At 55.3% G+C, this 21,755-nt stretch overlaps 1 protein-coding gene across 1 annotated transcript; it reads left to right on the top strand.

The window, feature by feature from the left end:
- The first annotated feature begins 49 nt into the window (after nucleotides 1–49).
- On the top strand, nucleotides 50–20,029 carry Celf6 (CUGBP Elav-like family member 6). The gene is made up of 12 exons (XM_048368633.1): nucleotides 50–311; nucleotides 3,631–3,713; nucleotides 11,485–11,533; nucleotides 15,571–15,699; nucleotides 15,809–15,888; nucleotides 16,019–16,162; nucleotides 16,851–16,983; nucleotides 17,084–17,230; nucleotides 17,496–17,576; nucleotides 17,802–17,945; nucleotides 18,460–18,615; nucleotides 19,567–20,029. The coding sequence occupies exons 1-11, from the start codon at nucleotides 50–52 to the stop codon at nucleotides 18,585–18,587; spliced, it is 1,380 nt and encodes a 459-aa protein (XP_048224590.1). The 3' UTR covers nucleotides 18,588–18,615; nucleotides 19,567–20,029.
- Nucleotides 20,030–21,755: the final 1,726 nt, after the last annotated feature.

Genomic DNA, 21,755 nt, shown 5'->3' with positions numbered 1-21,755 from the left:
CGGGCCCGGGGAGGGGACGGCGGGCCAGGCGGGCGCAGCGGGCGGGGACATGGCCGCGGCGCCCGGAGGGTCTGCGCCGCCCGCCGGCCCCGGCCCGCGCCTGGCGTTCAGCACCGCGGACAGCGGCGGCGGCGTGAGCGGGCTGCGCCCCGGTCCCGCCGTGCCCACGAAGGACCACGACGCCATCAAGCTGTTCGTGGGGCAGATCCCGCGGGGCCTGGACGAGCAGGACCTCAAGCCGCTCTTCGAGGAGTTCGGCCGCATCTACGAGCTGACGGTGCTGAAGGACCGGCTCACCGGCCTCCACAAAGGTGCGCGCGGTCAAGCCCAGCCCGGCCCGGCCCGGCCCGGCCTCCGCCGGCCCCCACCGCCCGCCGAGCCGCCCCCGCCCTGCCCCCCCCGCGCCCCGGCCCCGCGCGGGCCGCGCCACCTGCTCGCCCTCCGCGCACCCCGACCCTCGCCTCCGTGAACTTTCCGCCTCCTCGCTCGAACCCCGGGCCCACACACTCCCGGAGCCCTCTGTGTGTGCAGCCGCCCCCACGCCAGGCCCAGTCACTCGCGCCGACCTCCAACCCGCACCCCATCTTCTGGCCTCCCAACTTCAGCCAATCCCCCCTCCCTACCCGCCCAGAACCTTCCTCAGCCTCAGCCCCCAAACTCTGCTCATCGTCAGAACCCAGACCTCCTTCACGAGAATCCTCTTCGATCCACCTAGCCCCCCTCGTGTTTGACGGGAACCCCTAACTCTACCCTTCTGCCAGAATTACAACACTCTTTTACCTCTTCCCACCCGAGTCTGGAACCTCAGCCTCGGCCTGGAACTTCCACCTCCCTGCTGCCCTTTTACCTTAGTTTCCCTCTCCGCTGAATCCACTTCTCTTATCCTATCATTCTCCCTCTCCAGCCCTTTTCTTTGCTCCTCCCCAATGCCCCCTAATGGCCTCTGACTTCGCTTCCCTTACAGACTGGTCTGGATGCAAGCTCTCTCAGAGTGGGTACAGCTGATGGGGGGGGGGGTGTCTTCTCACTGCCCTTGCTGGACAGAGAGAAGCTCCGTGGCCCTGCCCAGCCACACCTCTTCCTTTCTGAACCGAGAGAGCGAGCGAGGGTGGAGACTTGTTTACATGCAGAAAGTCTGTCCAGGCCGGGCCGGAGTAGGCATGCCAGAGCCATAGGATAATATGAAGAGGAAACTCTCTTAGATTTCCCCCAAGTCACCCACCTGCCATAGCTTGGGGCTTTGAGCAGGGAAAGGTTGCAACTCGCATCCAAGATCTTCCTGAGAGAGGAGTGGCAGGCTTTGGGTCTCATTCCTGAGGGCCGGATCACCTCTTTTCCTCTGGGAGAGGGCTCAGGAATACGCCCTTAGAAGGGGCTGGGACCATCTGGATAGGGGGTGTGTCTTCCACCCCTCGGGGTGGGGCGATGCCAAAGGGCTCTGAAATGAACAAGATCACCCCATCCCAATTCCTTATCCTGTCATCCAACTGTCTGTCTTTCTGTCCATCCACGTATAGGTAACTTTTTGTATGTACTAGACATTGATTTTTAGCATGTGCGTATAAAGCCAGTTTTATAGGCTATCTGTACAATAAAGGAGGTGTAGAGAATATTTTAATTTCTCACTCTTTACAGTCAAATGCTGTCCATTTCTGAGTTGTTCCCTCATCCTTGCTTTCTTTCCAATCTGGCTCTGATTCGTCCTTGGGTTTTATTATTATTATTATTTGTTGATCCCTCAAACCATACTTCTTTGGATCCTTCCATTCTTCCACACTCTGCCTCCACGTAGGCTCCTTTACATAGCAACCGGGCTCCTGATCCTTCCAGAAGCTCCTCCCCCATCCTCGGTTCTGACATCAGATGACATGATTTGGTGGCAGACGACGGAGCTGTGATGTAAGCAGCATCAGGTGTTTGGTGATTTATTCCCAAACCATCCTGCACCTTCCCAAGGAGAGTGTTTCCTTGCAAGATGGGAGTGGGGGGGGGGGGCTTCAAGTCAACATCACCCCACCCTCTCCCCAGCAACAGTGATGTCCAGAAAGGAGAGTGACTCATCTTCCTTCTGATAGCTGGGTACCTGGAGAGGCAGCCACAGGGTTTAGAAAACCCTGTTCCGACCCTGCCACCTTCTCTGGGCCTCAGTTTCCCCATGGAAATAATTAGAGTGTAGCCCAGAGTTCTCTTGAAGGGTCCATTTTATTCAGTCACCCACTCATCTTAAGGCAGCAGCCTGATAGAAGGCACTAGAACAAAAACATGGGCATTTTGCTTTTCTGTGCTGAGGTCTAAATGGAAAATGACATCAAGTTTCTAATGGTTTCCCACATGCCATTTCTCTTCCTTCAGTCTTCCTTCCTAGCCTCAAGAGGCTCTTCTTCTTCTTTTTTTGAAAACACAGATCTCACTGTGCCACAACCCTACTTAAAACTCTTGAGTGGCTTTCCAATGCTCTCAGAAGAAAGTTCAGAGGCTCGCAAGGCTTTCTGGGACCTAAAGCTGGCACTGGCCACTCCCCCCTCCCCCCACACTGGCCTTCTGTCCATTTCCCTCCATCGTCATACATACTACTACTCCCTGTGCCTGAAACAGCCGCTGCCCTTCCTGTCACCCGCTTCTAGAGCCCATCTTGAGGACTGTGTTTTCCTTGAGACATCACCAGTCCTTTGGACTCAGGTGCTCTGCTCTTCGTGCTTGGTTATTCGATCCTGCTGCTTGTCTATCTATGCCAAGTCCTATCATACTTCCCCGCTAGCGGCTGGGTCCTGGTGACTCTCGCACCTGTCATCCCAGCTCCTCCAGAGGCTGAGGTTTGAGGATCGGAGGTTCAAGCCAGCTGGGCAGAAGAGTCTGTGAGACTCTTATCTCAAATTGACCAGCAAAAAGCCAGAAGTGGAGCTGTGGTTCAAGTGGTAGGGTATCAGCCTTGAGCTGAAAAGCTAAGGTACAGAGTCCAGACCCTGAGTTTACGTCCCAGGACTGGCACAAAATAATAAGTAATTCCCCACTATAATAAGTACTCTATATTTTCCAAGTGAACATAGGTTCTGTAGAAGATCCTTAGCAGCCTCCTGGTTCTGAAATCAAGTAAGAGGAGGAGCATCTTCCCCAGCCAAGACCTTCCCTGCGCCGTGCCAGCTGGCCCTTTGAGAGGAGTCAGAACTGGGGCACAGGAGCCCCTTACAAGGCCTTATCTTGAAGCCCAGGCTTGGAAAGGAATTGAGGCTGATCCTGGGCAACTTCACGAGTCTATATCCAAAAAGAAGGTGCGAGGCCAGGTTAAAGATGAAGGCAAAGCGGCTTAGGGAGGCTTAACCCCAGTAGGACAGCTGGGTGGGTGGGAAGGGGAGATGTGGGATTGGGTGAGCACGTGACTGGCAGGAGGCCCGGAGCCAATGAGAGAGGGAGCCAGGTCCTGGGTCAAAGGTCCCTGCCTGGGAATTCCCTCTCTTCAGAGGAAGTGGGGGCCAGAGAACCGTACCTTCTCAGGAGTCGTGTTTATGCTTAAGTGAATGGTATTGATTTTGTCATCTTAATGGTGTCTTTCCAAGAAGATGGTTGGGTGTTTAAAGACTCCCCCCCTGCCCCCCCCCCCCGCTGGTGCTGAGCCTACCTCTTCCTCCTCAGGCTGTGCCTTCCTTACCTACTGCGCCCGGGACTCTGCTCTCAAAGCCCAGAGTGCATTGCATGAACAGAAGACCCTGCCAGGGGTAAGTCAAGTCCACCAGGTGGGGAGCCCGGGGCGGGGGGGTGGGCGGCTGGAACCCGGGAGTTGCAGCATTAACTTTCTCCACCGGTGCCCTGAACAGATCCAAGTTCTGTGTTAGACTTAGCCTTCCAGCTCAGAGAAACAGGCCCAAGAGGCTGGGACCAAGTGCTCCGGCCATCTTCTAAGCAGAGACATCAATACTGTGAGCTCAGCTTAAGTTGGTCATCTTAGCTGGGAGCTAGTGGCTCATGACTGTCATCCCAGCTACTCAGGAGGCTGAGTTCTGAGGATCATGGTTTGAAGCCAGTTGGGGCAGGAAAGTCTGTGAGACTCTTTATCTCCAATTAAGTACCAGAAAAGCTAGAAGTAGAGCTGTGGCTCAAGTTGTAAAGTGCTAGCCTTGAGCAAAAAAAGCTCAGGCACAGTGCCCAAGCCTTGAGTTCAAGTCCCGAGACTGGTACGAAAAGAAAAATGTGTTCATCTCTACTAAGGATATGACTTGGTGTGTCATTTATTACTGGTGTGGCCAAATACCTAGCTACGTGGCTCTTCTGGGTGCCATTTTCTCCAGTCCTGTGCTCCTTGATGGCCTGGCCTTTTCCTCTGGCCTTCTTCCTGTCATGTTTTCTGGGGGCTCCTTTACGTTCTCAAATCAGTCAGGCGGGCTTCTAAGCACCAGTAATACTTGATCTGGTCATTGCTTAATGGCTGTCACTGTGCCAACAGCAAAGTGGGCTCTCCTGTCCATGTGGTCGCAAGTCAGGGGCAGGTGGCTCATTCCTGTAGTCCTAGCCGCTCAACCCAGGAGGCTGAGATCTGAGGATGGTGGTTTGAAGCCAGCCTGGAATGGAAAGTCAGTGAGACTCTTATTTCCAAGCAACTAGCAAGAAAGTTGGAAGTAGAGCTGTGGCTCAAGTGGCAGAAAGTTAGCCTTGAATGTAAAAGCTAAGGGACAGTGCCCTGGCCCTGAGTTCAAGCCCTAGTAGTGGCACACACATACAAAAAGATGCTGATTTCACATCGCACAGACCTAGATTTTATTCTCAGCTTCTGTCATGAACCAATTTTACATCTGTGGAGACCTCGCTTCAGCTCTCAAGCTCAGTTCTTCCTCTCTAAGGAGTACTAACCCCTTGCTCACTGGACTGTCATGGGGATTCATTGAGGCCTAGCAAGTGCCTGACACAGAGTGAGATTCGAGAAAACACAACAGTAGGAGGTGAGTGTTTCAGGTTCTGTGGTGGTTCCAGACAGCAGAATCAGGGAGCATTAGGAACTGCCATTGGCTTCAGTGCATGTAAGGAAATGCCCGCTATGAACTGCAGGTGTGAAATAAAGGGTCAAGCTTTGCCAAGACCCGATCACACTGTGGCTGGGGTAGCAGATCCCAGAGCCAGCTTTTGTGACTGAAACAACTTGAGCATCACCCTTGAGTGTCAGTATCACGTCACCCCAATTCATCATGGTCACTGCCTCACTTCCTTCATCTGTACAATGGGACTCACAGGGTGCCACAGTGGCTAAGTCATGGAGCATGCGCAGTTCGATCCAATGGCCGGAAGTAAGTTCTCAGCATAGCTTGCTGGTGGCTGGGGCCACAGAATAGAAGTCTTCATTCACCTACCTGTGGGAGCAGTGACTTGAGCTGCGAGAATTGAGAGTCAGCGAGACAAGATGTGACACTGGTACAAGAAGCAGCTCGGTGAAGGCGAAGGCAGAAGGGCTGGGAGGTCATCCCAGGCTGGGGGTGATCTACACGGGGCAGTGGCCAGGCTCAGGGGCTTGGCCTTCATCCTAAAAACCAACCAGAGGCCCTGAGGAAATGAGTGTGAAGTTAGCCTGCCAGGGGGCTCCACTACAGGAGGGCCTCTGGGGGAGCTCTGTACCCACAGGGCCTCCTGAGATGTGGCTCTGAAATCCTAGAGAGCAGGGAGAGTTCCTGGGGGAGTGAAGCCAAACTAAGTTGGGTGCCAGTGGTTCACGCCTGTAATCCCAGCTACTCAGGAGTCTGGGATCTGAGGATTGTGGTTTGAAGCCAGACCAGGCAGGAAAGTCTGTGAGAGTCTTATGTTCAGTTAATTATTAAAAAGCCAGAAGTGGGGGCTGGGAATATGGCCTAGTGGCAAGAGTGCTTGCCTCCTACACATGAAGCTCTCGGTTCAATTCCCCAGCACCACGTATATGGAAAACCGCCAGAAGGGGTGCTTGTGGCTCAGGTGGCAGAGTGCTGGCCTTGAGCAAAAAGAAGCCAGGGACGGTGCTCAGGCCCTGAGTCCAAGGCCCAGGACTGGGAAAAAAAAAAGCCAGAAGTGGAGGTGAGGCTCAAATGTTAAAGCATCAGCCTTGAGTAAAAAATACTGAGGGTCAGCGCCTAGGCCCTGAGCCCAAGACTTAGTACCAGCACAGAAAAATAAAAGCTAATAATAATAATAATATTGATGGCTTGGTCATTCTCGATAAAGAAGGAACTGTATTGGCACCCCCATTTTACAGATAAGAAAACTGAGTCTTAAAAATAAAGGAACTTGGGGCCGGGCTATGGCCTAGTGGCAAGAGTGCTCGCCTCGTATACATGAAGCCCTGGGTTCAATTCCTCAGCACCACATATACAGAAAACGGCCAGAAGTGGTGCTGTGGCTCAAGTGGCAGAGTGCTAGCCTTGAGCAAAAACAAGCCAGGGACAGTGCTCAGGCCCTGAGTCCAAGGCCCAGGACTGGCAAAAAAAAAAAAAAAAAAAAAAAAAAGGAACTTTCCAGAGGCTGTTTATAGCTACTAATGAGGCAGTTTGGGCTTGGAGCCCAATGAGTCTGACCCCAGACTTTCTCACCCTCTGCATTGTTACCTAAGCCAGGCTGGTGGTGGCAGACGGGGTGGGGGGGAGGGGTATTGGATAATGGGGGACATTTGCCCTCTCCTGAGAACATGGCCTAGCTTCCTCTGCTTCAGCCAGGATTGGCTCTATGCACCCTCCCCAGCTTAACAAAGTGAAAATTAATATTTAATTATTCTCCTAAATGAAAATCAATGTCTGCTTTGGCAAGCCCGGGCGAAGTCCAAGGCATCAATCTTTCCTCCAGGCTTGCCAGGGGCGGCAGCAACTTTAGTCAGCTGAGCCCAGCCAGGCCTTGCCAGCAACAGCAAAGAACTCGTGCCGGGCTCTGTGGGCACTGCTGCCACCTGCTGGAGACACAAGGGTAAGACTTCAGTTTGGGCTTCTGTTGAGCCTCTTGGCAAAAACCAGGAAAAGTTCTGTCAACCCCTAGAGAGAAAGACTGGAGCCTCCGAGGAAATGTTGAGGGATCTGGCGGCCTGAGACCTCATCTTAGTTTCCCTTCCCCGCCTCTGATTGAAGTCTGTCTCTGCTCAGGACTTCGGTCCTCAGCAATCTGTCCATTTTCTGCAGCCTTTCTTCCCCACCGACACAGGCTTCTTTCAGCCTTGCTTTAGAGAGTGAGGCCCCTTTCAGATCCACTTTCCGGGGTTCAGAATTTGGGCTTTCACGTGTCTGTCTCCCTGCCTCTGACCTCTCCTTTCCAACTCTGTCGAGGAAGCAAGCATAACTGAACAGGGAAGTGAATTTGTTTGTCCAACTTGTACCCTGCACAAAACAGCTTGCACACACTGCCCAGGGCTCATGCCTGGAATCCTAGCTGTTTGGGTGGTTAAGAATGGAGGGTGGTTGGGCTGGGGATATAGCCTAGTGGCAAGAGTGCCTGCCTTGGATACACGAGGCCCTAGGTTCGATTCCCCAGCACCACATATACAGAAAACGGCCAGAAGCAGCGCTGTGGCTCAAGTGGCAGAGTGCTAGCCTTGAGCGGGAAGAAGCCAGGGACAGTGCTCAGGCCCTGAGTCCAAGGCCCAGGACTGGCCAAAAAAAAAAAAAAAAGAATGGAGGGTGGTGGTTCAAGGCCAGTCAGGGCAGAAAAGTTCACAGACCCCCTTCTGGACATGTAGCTGGAGACAGTGTCACACCTGTCACACTAAACTGCGTGGGAGGCTGAGATAAGAAGAATGCCAGACTGACTTCAACCGAGGGAAGCCATGTGCTCTGGTGTGTGCCTGTCATCCCAGCAACAGAGGAAGCCTGAAGACATGAAGATTGCATTCTGGGTACATACCTAGCTGGAAGTGAGACCCTATCTCAAAAATCACCAGAACTAAAAAAGGGTTGGAGGCATTGACTCAGCAGTAGAGCACCTGCTTGACCAGGGCCAGGCTCTGAGTCAAACTCCCCCAGGATGGTCGAACAACAAGGAAAAAACTCAGTGAGGAGGGAAAATAACTAAAACCTGCCATACTCTATTGACCAAGCCTTGACTAGTACTGCAGGTCTGCATCAGCCCAATGGAAGGGGTTAGTGCACCCCTCCCTTCCTTACTTATTCTTCTTGTAACTCATACAACAGCAGGCACTTAGCAGATGAGGCTGAGCCTTTGTCCTCGACGAGTTTCCAGCCCAGAATTTACTCCTTGCACCTCATTGGGGTTACATCTGGACTGGAGTGGGGATGAGGACCTACTCTGTGGACCAGATTCTATCTGTTGTGAGACCTGGCTTGGGGGTGGGGGGCATCTAGAAACCGCTGAAGCTTTGGGAATAGAGCGAGCAGAGGCAGGCGCATGCTCCGAAGACAGCTGCAGCCACATCTGGGGGTGAACTGCAGATGGGATGCAAAAGGGAAAGTGGATAGATGCTCAGGCTTGGATGGTCAGCCAAGAGTCTGGAGCTTTGCTGAGTGCTAGTGGCGCACACTTGTAATCCTAGCCACGCAGGAGGCCGACGTGTCATGATAGCAGTTCAAAGCCAGCCCAGGCAGCCACGTATGTGAGATTCCTATCTCTAATGAACCACCTAAAAACCCAAAGTGGCGCTGTGGCCCAAAGTGGTAGAGCGTCGGCCTTGAGCATAAAAACAGAGGGACAGCACTCAGGCCCTGAGTTCAAGCCCCAGGACAAACAAACAACAACCAAAAGAAGCCCGGAGCTTAACCAGGAGGATGGCAGTGAGGGGGGGGGGGTTATGGAATATTTACAGAGACAAGACTAAAGGACTTATTTTCAAAGATGACTCTGGCTACAGTCAAGGTTAAGAGGCGCTGGATCCTCACACCTGTAATCCTAGCTACTGCGGAGGCTGAGGTCTGAAGAGCACAGCTCAAAAGCCAGCCCTGGCAAGGAAGTCCACGAGCATCTTATCACCAGTTAACTAGCAAATAGACAGAAATGGAGCTGTGGCTCAAGTGGTAGAGCACCAGCCTTGAGTGAAAAAGCTCAGGGGCAGTGTGAAGCCGGAAGTTCACCCTACAGTACTGGCACCCCCCCCCAAAAAAAAAAACAAAACAGAGGAGCACAATGCAACACGCACGGCCTGCATCAGACAGAGAGACGAGCAGACCTGGGAGTATCTCAGCTCAGCTGGGTACCCGCCTTGTGATCTTAGACTCCACTGTGCCTATAGCATCGGGACAGTGCTATCCCCTTGCAGCTGGAGCATTCAGAGATTCCAAGAAGGGTCTGGTGCATGGGGGGGGGGCTCTCAATAAGTAGTAGCAAGATCTCCATGAGCCTGTAAGAAGGCGTACCGTAAAAGGCTTGGGCCTCCAGCTTGAGGCATGGGCCCCCGGCAGGTCAGCGGGGAACATGTCCTCTTCATCAGCGTGGGGGGGGGGGGAAGGCCAGGGGCGTCTCCCCAGAGCACCAATGAGCATCATCTCCCAGGAAACCCACTGGGGAGGGAGGCAGCTGCCATGGAAACCGCTGCTGTCACTTGCGCTCGTCACTCCGGGCTCCAGAGAGACTCTCAGAATCTATTTAAGAACTAATAAAATAATGATGGTCTCGGTCACCCTCGCCGCTCCCCACCCCACCCCCGGGCTTCTGGCCCTCGGTCCTTCCCACCCTGCTTCTCCTGATCCCTCCCCTTGTCGCCCTCTCCTCCCCATCCCCAGCAGTAGTGCTGTTTCCTTGCCCCTTTCCAGGTCTGTCTCTTACTTCCAGCGCTTCTGTCCTGTGGTTCTCCATCTCTGCCTGTGTCCCTGCTCTCCGTGGCTCTGGCTCCCCCACAATCACAGGTGGCCATGATCAGGGACGGGTCCTGTCCTCCTGGTCCCTGGTCCCGGCCAGGCCACACCTGTCCAGCTCATCCTGACCTGCTTGGATTGATCTGCCATCCCCTCTAGACCGCAGCCTGAATCCTGCCGGTGTCTCCCCACCCCCCCCCCCCCACAGTCAGGTACACCTCAGGTGCTCCACCAGCGGGTGGGTGTGTCGGAGCCTTGGGTGGGAAGAGTGCAAGCATGGCCTGCTTTCTTTCCTTTGCTTTATTTATTTCTTTAAAAAAAAAAAAAACAAAACACCAAACAACCCTCCCCACCCCTCCTATCACCAAATTTGATCCAAAGGAAATTGCTCCACTGTGACTGCCAGGGTGTTACCATGGCTACCGGGTAGCACTTGTGGCTATGGTAACGGGAAGCTGCCTGTTGTCTCGGCAACGAAGGGATGGTGTGGTCCCTGATTGGTGCAGAAGCAGTGCATTTCCTGAGGGGAGGGGTTCAGATCATCACCTCCTCTGGCCAGTTGGGCATCAGCACCCCTTCCTCCAAGAACGGGAAGGCTGCTGTTCTTTCCTCCTGGCTCTCAGCTGTCTGCCCCCTCCCCCCGCCCCCCAACAATAATCCCTCACATCCCACGCAGCCAGCTCTTGGCAGTTTACCAAGACCTTTTGCCTCCCCATTACCTCATGTCGCCCCCACAACACCCATGAGAGGAAGGTGAGACGGGGATTCAATCATGAATTCACTTAGGGTGGTTGGAGGGGGGACGTGGGGGGGGAGGGAAAATGCTAAAAATCACCTAGGACCCTTTCCAAATTATACAGTCCCTCAACATCAAATACGGTCCCCAGGTGATTTTTTTTTTAAACCACCTCTGATCAGGGAAGTCTTGAATGAAAAGGTAAAGCTGGTAGGAGATGGGGGGGGGGAGGGGGAGAGGCCAAGCTGCTTCCCAGCTTCGTAACTCGAGTCAGGGTCAGGAGGAGAGACCAGCTCTGGTTCGGGTGTGTGGGAAGGAAGGGGCCAGCCGGCCTTTTCGATGTCAGGATGTCCAGCAAGCAGCTGGGAACGTGGGTCTGAGGCCCAGGAGAAAATTGTGGGCCGAGGACGCCGAGTTCTGAGTCATCCTCTGTGGGTCCCAGCCGGGGGCGTGGGTGTGGGCGAGACCATTCAGGAAGAATGGAAGGGAAGAGCCAAGATGGGCAGGGCACCCTGGACAAGCCGGGCGTCCCCGGGACGGGAGGGGAGGGAACAGAGGGGCGGGGTGGAGATGGGGCAGGGGATGCGGAGACATGGGAGGGGGGGCTCCCCAGTGGAGGAACTGGGTACCAGACAGTGCCTTTCCTTCACAGTCATCCAGCCATGAAATGGCAGAGTTGGCGGGCAGATAGCACTCGATCGGATCCCCAGATTGTTTAATCTCAGTAACACATAACATTATGTCCTCCGTTGTAGACATAAAACACAAATGAGCAGTATCGATCACACTCTCGCTCCCCACCAAGTCCTTCCTAACTCCCGGAGCCGGACAGCCCAAAGCTTCAGACATCTATCTTCCTGCCACCCATCCCTTCAGGTTCTAGAAGTTTCTAAATTCCTGAGTTGAAGGAGGGAGTCCTGGAGGAGATCCCCAGTCCCGGTGGGACTCGGGCTCGGATCCTGAGGTGGCCCAGGCCGTCCTACTGAATGGCTGTATTCATCCGATGTCTTTCAGATGAATCGTCCGATCCAAGTGAAGCCGGCTGCCAGTGAGGGCCGAGGAGGTAACTTCCCTGTCTGACAGATCGCAGGGCCTCACCCCTGCAGGGGAGGGGGGCTTACTCCTGGAGTCTGTCCTATCTGTGGCACATCATAGACTTTCCCCAGACAGAGGGACAAAGTGGGGCGCACAGCTGTTCGTGCCCAGAAGCAATGCAGATGTCCTGAGGGAGGACTGGGGCTCTGGGAGGCACAGAGGAAGGGAGCTCTCCCCCCCGCCCCCCTGCAGAGCAGTCCCTCCTATTTTGCCAGGTAGAAGTGTTGGGTGCATTTGAACCATCCATCAGGCTGGGGTTATGCTTAGAAAATTCTAGAATCCTAGGATCTTCTAGATTCTGGGCGGAGGCACATTTTCTCACTGGAATGGTGTGGTTAGACATGGTGCTGATGAACTGTGGCTCAGGTGACAGGCTGGGGTAGTGGGAGTGAGGGCCCTGACTCTATGCTTTGGGAGGTGGTTCATGGCCTTATTCCTGGGAACCAGCTCCCCAAGAACTGGAGTGGCAGAGAGCTTTCAAACAATAGCTGGATTCTGCCAGCCTCTGGCCAGCTAGGAAAGCAGCTCTGCCTTCCTGTGCCTATCTTGGGGTCCTTCTCATTCTGGGTCATTTATAATCCCATTGACTATTTATTTATTTATTTTTGCCAGTCCTGGGCTTGGACTCAGGGCCTAAGCACTGTCCATGGCTTCTTTTTTTGCTCAAGGCTAGTACTCTGCCACTTGAGCCACAGCACCACCTCTGACCGTTTTCTGTATATGTGGTACTGGGGAATCGAACCCAGGGCTTCATGGATACGAGGCGAGCACTCTTGCCACTAGGCCATATCCCCAGCCCTTTTTGTTTTTTTGCGGTACTGAGGATTGAGCTCACAGCCTTGCACTTGCTAGACAAGTGCACTTCCACTAAGCTAAATCCCCAACCCACTAACCCATAATTACATTTCTTAAATGTAGCCCAGTCTGGCATTGAACTTAAGATCCTCAACCTCCTGAGTACCGTTGGGATTACAGGAATATACTGCCATGCCTGGATCATTATTCTTCTCATCTGAATCTTCAAATTTAAAGCATCCTCTATGGATTTAGCATGTATTTTGAGGTTTCTTTCTTTTTAATCTTGGAATTTGGTTTAATTCAAAAGCTAGTTATCTGTTATCATATTAACTCGCCTGTCATTTGTGATTTATGCCTGAATTGGCAAAGGTTTGCTTAAATATTGGCCTGGATTTTGAGTAATAACATACATTATTAGCATTTCCAAATTCTTCCTAGAATTCTACTTTACTTAGTATTTAATAACTAATTTTTGAGTTGTTCACTATTAGCATATCCAAATACAACCAATTTTTTCACTGTTGACTTTGTACCTTACAACTTTGCTGAATTCATTTATTAATTCTAGCAGGTTTTATAAATATTGAAGTCCACTGATAGTGTGCTCGCCTTGCATACACGAAGCCCTGGGTTCGATTCCTCAGCACCACATACACAGGAAAAGCTGGAAGTGGCGCTGTGGCTCAAGTGGCAGAGTGCTAGCCTTGAGCACAGAGCAGCCAGGGACAGTGCTCAGGCCCTGAGTTCAAGGCCCAGGACTGGCAAAAAAGAGCCCACTGAGTGCAGGATGACTCACACCTGGAATCCTAGCTCTTCAGGAGGCCGATATCTGAGAATCGTGGTTCAAAGCCAGCCTGGGCAGGAAAGTCCATGAGGCTCTTATCTCCAATGAACCACCAAAAAGTTTGAAGTGGAGCTGTAGCTGAGATGGTAGAGCAAAAAAGCCCCGGTACAGAGCCAGGCCCTGAGTATAAGCCCCTGACAGAAAAACAAATAAAATCGCTCTTGATGCTTGTCATATCTGGTCAGGAGGTTCTGTTTATCCTCAGCCTTCTTGTCTTCTTCTGCCATCATCATCACTAACAACTCCAAAGGAATTGCTTTGCTTCAAGTGTGGTCACCAGCAGGACTTTCTGGGGTAGCAAGCAAAGCTCAGGGACAGTGCCCAGGCCCTGAGTTCAAGCCCCATGGCCAACCAAAAAAAAAAAAAATCCCTTATGCATATGATCAGCCACACAAGGATCCCAAGCTTTCCTTGGGTTCAGAAACTTTGGTAAGGAAGAGCAAGGGGTGTGGCCTACAGGCAAACACACCAGTACTGTTCAACCATGGCTTTCCTCTCCCGTCTGCTGCTTTCCAGTTCCTTCCACGCCAGGAAGGCCGAGCCCCATACTGATATTTGCATGTGTTCTGTTTTCTTGGGTCCTGCTCATACCCCTGGGCTGCTCTTCTCTAGACATTTCTTTCCTGTCTTCTTGGGTTTCTGAGCAGCCCCTACTGTATCTGCTGTCTGAAGTGCTATTCGTCATCCTCTTGGCTTCAGATCTCTTGATTTCAGATCTACCCCACATCTCAGCCCCTCCTTCCAGGCTTTGGTGGAAGCATTCCTTACTTTTCTCTTACATTTTAAGCTTCATTCTGGTATCTTCATGGGAACAATGTATTCCATCACTTTTTTTTTCTTCTTTCAAGATTGAGGGAGTCAACAATCTGTTTCTGTGGCGAACACCCCCAGAAGCAAAGAGTACCCATGAACTGGAGTCTTGCCACGACAGGGCAGCACCGCCTCCAGAACTCTGTCCCCTTCCCCCTCAGATCTCTGGACTGTATCTCTCTGGACTGCCAGCAGGCTTCTGCTGAAATACCTTCTGCCTTGCCCTAGGTGAACCGCAGTCCTGCCCGCCTCCCCTCCACACAGAAACAGCATCTGCGGGATCCCCGAGGCAGCCCAAGCAAAGCCCCCAGAACACCCAGGGGAAATATGTCTGATGTTTTTTTCTGGTCTTATTTTTCTGTGGTGCTAGGGATCAAACCAAAAGCCTTGTGCATGCTAGGCAAGTGCTCCATGGCCGAACCCCATTCCCAACTCACCCGGACCTCTGGATAACACCCGGAACCTCTACAGCTGATTCTGATAGGTCTGTTCTTTCATTCCACTGTCACCCAAACGTCATGACCCCCTCCCCAGCCTTGTCTCCCCAACACGCAGGATCCAACGATCCCCATCTGCCTAGCCAGGCTTGGCAAGCAGTACATACAGGAGTTTGGGGTAGGTTTTCCTGAGCCGCAGGATCTTGAGGCCCGAAGCAAGATTCCTATCCATTCTTTTCCTCCACCATCTATGGATGAAACTCATTCTAAATTCAAAGACTAGTTTGGTAGAGAGAGGAGTTAGACTTTAAAAGTAGGTTCAAGGGTCTCCTGGATAGGAGAGTGAAAGAGGGAGAGGAGGCAAATGTCTCCTTGACTTCCAACTCCAAACTGCCAGCTCTCTGCAAAGAACCCAGGCCCTGCTTAAGAGTCCCTGCCACTCCCACAGAAGGCGCGGAGCTCCGGCGTCGGCAGACATTTTTCCAGTCGTCACTCAGGTCTATAGGCAGAATTTCTTCTCCCGTTCCACGAACATTTGGGGAAGGACTAGGGCAGGCAGGCAGGCAGGCAGGCGAAGTTAGAAAGGCAGTCGCAGGGGCTGCAAGAGGGCCCTAGAAGTTAGGCAAGGCGTTGTGGGGTGAAGGCTGGAATAAAGGAAGGGGGATGAGGGGCACAGCAGGTGTAGTGGAGAAAATACTCCAGTTGGAGGCAGAGAAACCCATGTTCCTCTGTGGAGCCCTGGCAGGACACTGGGCTGTGTCCGATGCCAGCTGAGGCTGAAGCAATGAGGTGACAGGTGTGTTCTGTGCAGACTTTTAACCAGGACGCTCTCTGAGGTGAGCCAGGAGGGCGGTTAGCCACTGCCCTCGGGGGCTGTTTTGTGGAGCCAAACGCAGACTCCTCCAAGCACCCAGCACCCTGTTAACCGCAGCCAAGCAGCCCAAGTAGGGCGGGACCCCTCCCGTGGGGTCGGATCGCTTCCCGTCAGAACGGCCAGGACCCAGGGTTTCTGGATGGAAATCCTCTCCTGGAGAAGGGGCCCCTCCGTCTGTTCTTCCCAGAGCTGCCTCGCCAAGGCCCCCTGCGCCCCCCGGTCACTGCCGGCTTTGTCCCCAGAGGACAGGAAGCTGTTCGTGGGGATGCTGGGCAAGCAGCAGGGCGAGGAGGACGTCAGGCGCCTGTTCCAGCCCTTCGGCCACATCGAGGAGTGCACCGTGCTGCGGAGCCCCGACGGGGCCAGCAAAGGTGACCCCGACCGCCCGCCCCGTGGGACGGCCTGGCCACTGCCTTGCTCTGGGCGCTTGACCCTGGCGGGGGTCCTCGCCATCCACCCCGTCCCTCTCTCCCACCCCAGGCTGCGCCTTCGTTAAGTTCGGGAGTCAAGGCGAGGCCCAGGCGGCCATCCAGGGCCTGCACGGCAGCCGGACCATGGCGGTGAGGGCGGGTGCAGGGTGAGGGTGAGCCCGCGGGCGGGGCCGGGTCGAGTTGGAGCCGGGTGGGTCGGGTCAGGCCGGGTGGGGGGCCAGGACCGGTCACCGCGGCCTTCCGGCCCCGCCCCGCCCAGGGCGCCTCGTCTAGCCTCGTGGTGAAGCTGGCCGACACCGACCGGGAGCGAGCGCTGCGGAGGATGCAGCAGATGGCCGGGCAGCTGGGGGCCTTCCAGCCCGCGCCGCTGCCGCTCGGCGCCTGCGGGGCCTACACCACCGCGGTAGGTGCGGGGCGCGGGCTGGGGCCGGGTGGAGGGCTCGGGGACGCGCACGGCGTCGGGGGCGCCGGGGAGGAGAGCTCGGGGACGCGCGCACGGCGTCGGGGACAGGAGGGCTGGGCCCTGGAGGAGAGCTCGGGGGCGCGCACGGCGTCGGGGGCGTGCCGGCTCGGCAGGGGAGGCGAGCTCGGGGACGCGCACGGCGTTGGGGGGCGCGCGGGCCTGGCCGGGGTGGAGAGCTCGGGGACGGGCACGGTGTCGGGGGGGCAGGAGGGCCAGGGCAGAGAGCTCGGGGGCGCGCACGGCGTCGGGGGCGCGGGGGCGCCCGGGGAGGAGAGCTCGGGGGCGCGCACGGCGTCGGGGGCCGGAGGGCCCGGGCGGAGAGCTCGGGGACGCGCACGGCGTCGTGGGGCGCGCGGGCCCGGCCGGGGTGGAGAGCTCGGGGACGCGCACGGCGTCGGGGGCAGGAGGGCTAGGGCAGAGAGCTCGGGGACGCGCACGGCGTCGGGGGCAGGAGGGCTAGGGCAGAGAGCTCGGGGACGCGCACGGCGTCGGGGGCAGGAGGGCCAGGCCGAGCTCGGCGTCGGGGGCGCGAGGGCTGGGCCGGGGAGGAGATCTCGGGGGCGCGCACGGCGTCGGGGGCGCGCGGCAGCTGCCTGAGCTGAGTTTCTCCGCCCCCCTCCCCCCCAAGATCCTGCAGCACCAGGCGGCCCTGCTGGCGGCGGCCCAGGGGCCCGGCCTCGGCCCGGTGGCCGCGGTGGCGGCGCAGATGCAGCACGTGGCGGCCTTCAGCCTGGTGGCCGCGCCGCTGCTGCCCGCAGCAGGTAGGGCGCTGACCCGCGGGGCCGGGCGGCGCGGGGAGGGCGGGGAGGGAGGGGGCGAGCCGTCGGGCTGACTTTCTCCTTCCCCTGCGCCCCCCCGCAGCTGGCTCCTCGCCTGGAAGCGGCCCCGGCACACTCCCCGGCCTGCCGGCGTCCATGGGGGTCAACGGGTTCGGTCCCCTGACCCCCCAGTCTAACGGGCAGCCGGGCTCCGACTCGCTCTACAATAACGGGCTCTCTCCTTACCCAGGTGGGCACCGGGGCTCCCCGCCCCTCCATCTCTGAGCCTCGCTTGAAGCCCACCTGCCTTTACTTGGGCCGCATCCCTGTCCCCCCCCCCCTTCCCCAGCACCCCTGTGCACACCGGGGTGGGCTGGGGGGCTGACTGGGGGGTTAGTCTCTGTCCTCAGGGCTCCGTTCACCCCCAGCCTGTAACGACCTCTCTTGGGACTAAGACTGGGTTGAATTGGACAGGCACCCTGCTTAGGGGGTGACCTCTCTCCCCTCGTTTCCAGCAGCCTACCAGTCAACCTACGCTCCAGTGAGCACAACTTTTGCCCAGCAGCCTTCAGCTTCACCCCAGCAACAAAGAGAAGGTGAGGGAGTGACCAGAGGCCTGGAGGGCTGGAGATCAGGGGCCTGGGGCCCCTCCTCTAAGCCAGCCCCACACTGTCCCGGCAGATCCAGGGGACTGGAGATCTGGCCTGGTGGGATGCCACTTAAAGATTCCCTTTTCCCAATCAGCCTCACACTATTCCCACAAACCTGGGGGGCTCCGCTCAGGGTCCCTTCCCTGAGCTAGCCTCACACTGTTCCTGCAGGCCCGGAAGGCTGTAATCTCTTCATCTATCACCTGCCTCAGGAGTTTGGCGATGCAGAACTCATACAGACATTCCTGCCTTTTGGAGCTGTTGTCTCTGCCAAAGTCTTTGTGGATCGAGCCACCAACCAGAGCAAGTGTTTTGGTGAGCTGAGCACCGTCCCTGGCCTCTCCCGGCCTTAGCCTCAGGATTCCCTGTAAGCCCTACATAAGACAGCGATTTCCAGAGTCTGAAGGAATGAATGAACTAAGCGGAGACCAAGAACAAGTTCCCTGGGGAAGCTAGGAGGTCAAGGCTTTGGAATGTGGCCAAAGCAGAACACATCTGGGACCAAAGATACTCTCTAAGTCCAACCGCAGTGTTAAAACCAGAAGAAGAAGGGGGGAGGAGGGGTGGGGAGGAGAGAGGAGAAAGAGGAGAGAGAGAGAGAGAGAGAGAGAGAGAGAGAGAGAGAGAGAGAGAGAGAGCGCCAGGCAAAGAATGGCACATTGGCCCTGCATCCTTCCAAGGAAATCTCAGGCCATTTGCCTTCATAAGCACAAGTGTGTATCCACTGCTTATGTGTGCATCTGTGTGTATCTCTCTTCCCACATTTGCCTTCCTAAGTGTGTCCACTGTTGATGTGTGCATATGTGTGTGCCTCTTCCACATCCTCCAGGGTTCGTTAGCTTTGACAATCCAACCAGTGCCCAGACTGCCATTCAGGCCATGAATGGCTTTCAGATTGGTATGAAGCGGCTCAAGGTCCAGCTAAAGAGGCCTAAGGATGCCAACCGGCCTTACTGACCTGTTCTCACTGACCAGCCACAGAAAGGTGAGCCCCCATGGGCGCCACGCCCTCCCAGCCTCCATGTTCCTTTTGGGATATGGGGGTCATCCAAAGAGAAGAGCCGAGAGCTAAGATGGATAGAGGTGGCGTACTGTCCCTTTAACCCAAGGACCGAGATAAGTTAGGTAACTTTCCTACTTCCATGTGCTTCAGCTAGCTTTACCCCAGAGAGAGCCCTGGAGGTTGTGCAGTGGGGACCTCTGTAGGGAGGGGACGAGGGTAGATGTGACTCCACCACCTTGTGAAGGAGCCCATAGGCTGTGACATCTGACTTTAGAGTGAAAGTGATGGACAACCAGGGGGTGTCTGAACAAAGACGAGATGGGAGCCAGGCACGGGTGGCTCACACCTGTATTCCTAGCTAATTAGGAGATCTAAGGATTGCAGTTTGAAGCTAGCCTAAGTAGGCAAGACTAAGAAACTACCAAAAAGCTGGAAGTGGAGCTGTGGCTCAAAGTGGTAGAGCACAAATCTTGAATAAAGGAACAGGGACAGCCACCCAGGCCCTGAGTTCAAGCCCCAGGGCTGGGGGGTGGGGGGGGGGAGAAAGACAGACAGGATATGAGGGCTGAGATACTGAGAGCGAATAGAGGGCGGAAGGGAGAGAAATAAATATGTCCAGTTGGATCTTCAGGGCCTGGAGGTGGTGGGTAGAGAGTGCCAAGTTCAGGGTTCTGGACTGTTCCTAAAGGTCCACCTGGAGTGAACTGCCCAGGTCCCTGGCAGGGGCACTGATGAGGGTCACGTCAGCACCCAAGGGTCTGGGATCAGGGGACCGAGTTGCTTGCAGAGAGAGAGAGAGAGAGAGAGAGAGGCTGACCCGCTCAGCTGAGATGTCACAAAGGGGGCAGGGTACTTAGCCCTTTAGGGTGACTTTTGCCTTCTGCTCTTCTTCTTCCTCTCCCCATTTCCTCATCAATGACCTACCCAACACAGAAACTGAAGAGTGAGAAGAAAAGGAAAAGCACAGACCTGCGGGTGTGGCCCTTCCGGAAGGAGCGGCAGCGGACGGAAGTGGATCAGACCCAAGGCTGGCGCCCTGGGCTCAGGCCACTGGGAAACTCTTGTTACCAAGGGGCTGTGCTGCGCCTGCGCTCAGGCCAGCGGAGCGGCGTGGGGGGGGCCGGCAGAGGACCCACTTGACCGTCTGGAGGACCAGCGGGGGCCTGGGGGGTGCCACATGCTTCTCAGCAAGGGAAGCCTAGCTTCACTTCATCCAAAATCATATCATTCCTTAGCGTTTAGGGACCAAAGGACTATTGCCTTTTTTTTTTTAAGAATATATATTAAATATATATCTATATAAAACAAAGAAAAAAAAAAAACCAAGAGAAACAAAAAGACAGTATAGAGTCTCGTAAAAGCTGCCTTTAACTATCCCCAGGAGACAGGGTGAAGGAGACCCCTGCTAGCTCCAGCCGAGGCCCAGGGGGCTGTGGGAAGATCGTGCTGTGTCTCACCCCCCCCCCAGCCACTCCCCCAATTCTGCCCTTAGGAAGCAAATGTTAAGGGTTGATCTTGGCTCGTCTGCGTGGAGGCGGTGGGCTCCTAACACACAACCCCCAAGCCCGGAGAGCCGCCGGAGCCGAGGTCCGCCCCAGGCCCCGGGCCCGCGGGAGCAGGAGCCTGCCTTTCTCTTCTCCTTGACAGCCCTTCCCAGGTGGAACAGGCCGGGGGGCCTTGCCTCTTTGGCTGAGCCGGAGTCACTTCCTGTTTCCCCTGCCCTTGAGTCCACCCCAGTGTCTAGCTCCGGGCCCCCTTCTGTCTCTTAGTTCAAGTTTGCCTACCTGTACCCGTGGATTCCGGGAACCTGCCAAGGGCCGGGAGCGCAGACCGGGGAAGTTTGCCGCTGTATATACTGCCATCGAGAACGGGTCATTGTCACTGTGTTGAAGCTTCAGACTTAGAGGTCCCTCTCTACCCAGGACCCGGGAGGGAAGTAGATGTTTTGCCAAAATCCTTCTTCAGTCCTTTGAAAAAGTCCATCTTTGCTATGCAGGCGTGTCTCCGAGGTGCTTCTAGATGATGAGCAGTGTTGACCGTAGAAGTGGTGTGTGCCGTCTGTGTCTGTCTGTCCGTCCTGTATAGTGGATGCCATATAAAGCTGATCAATGGTGGTGCTTCCTGCCTGCTTCTGTGAGGTGGCCAAAAGATTCAACCTAGAGCGCCATGCCTTGCCTTGCCCGGGTCAGCGCTTCCCGATCCCGCAGGGCTGGGCCCCCGTTTTCCCTCCCACCCCAAGGCCATGGAGCCGAGTAGCCTAGGGCTCCAGGCTTCAGGGAAGGGGGGCTTTGGTCCCAGGTGTGGCTGAGGCTGGAAGCCTTTGACCTGGTGTCATTCGGAACATGGCCGGGGTGGGGGTGGATGGCTCTTCCTTCACGATAGTTTCTAAGAAAACTTTTTGTTCCCACCTGTTGCTCTGTCTTTGACTCATTTCTGGAGGGGATGGAAGTAGGACCTGGGCGTGCTGATGACTTTTAGTGCATGCACGCCGTTTCCAAAGGGAGAAGGAGCAGCGCAGTGCTCTGAAGGAGACGGAACACTCTAGACACAGGCAGAGATGGGTAGCGACTGCGCATCCGCACGGGCAGTCCTAGTGCTTAGTGCTAAGCGTTGTGCAGGGTACTAGGGCTGGGGCCTCTACTAGGCACTGGAAGTGAAGGGAAAAGATGGACCTTGGGGCAGGCACAGTGCAGGTCCACAAGTAAGAATACCTAATTCAGAGCTGGGTGTTGGGGCTGGTCGGTTATGCCTGTAATCCTGGCTACTTAGAAGGCCGAGATTGGGGGGATCATGGTTCAGAGCCAGTCAAGGCAGAAAAGACTTAGAGACTCTTACCTCCAATTAACTAGCAAAAGGCCAGATGGGAGGTACGGCTCAAGTGGCAGAGTGCCAGACGTAAACAAAACGCCAACTGAGAATGCAAGGCCTTGAATTCAAGCCCCAGGATCAACATACATACATAAATAATGCCTGAGTCAGGTTTTGTTCCTTGGGGAAATGGACAAAAGCTTCCTGAGGGACATCAAAGAGGAACTCAGATATTTGGAGTCTTAGGGCAATGGCATCATTTGTGAGTGTGTGTGTGTGTGTGTGCGCACACACACACACCAGTTATAGGTTTT

The sequence above is a fragment of the Perognathus longimembris genome, chromosome 20 (genome assembly GCF_023159225.1).
Source record: "Perognathus longimembris pacificus isolate PPM17 chromosome 20, ASM2315922v1, whole genome shotgun sequence".
Lineage (NCBI taxonomy): Eukaryota > Metazoa > Chordata > Mammalia > Rodentia > Heteromyidae > Perognathus > Perognathus longimembris.
The sequence above is the reverse complement of the archived record's forward strand: the minus strand, read 5'-3'. Positions and strand labels throughout refer to the sequence as shown.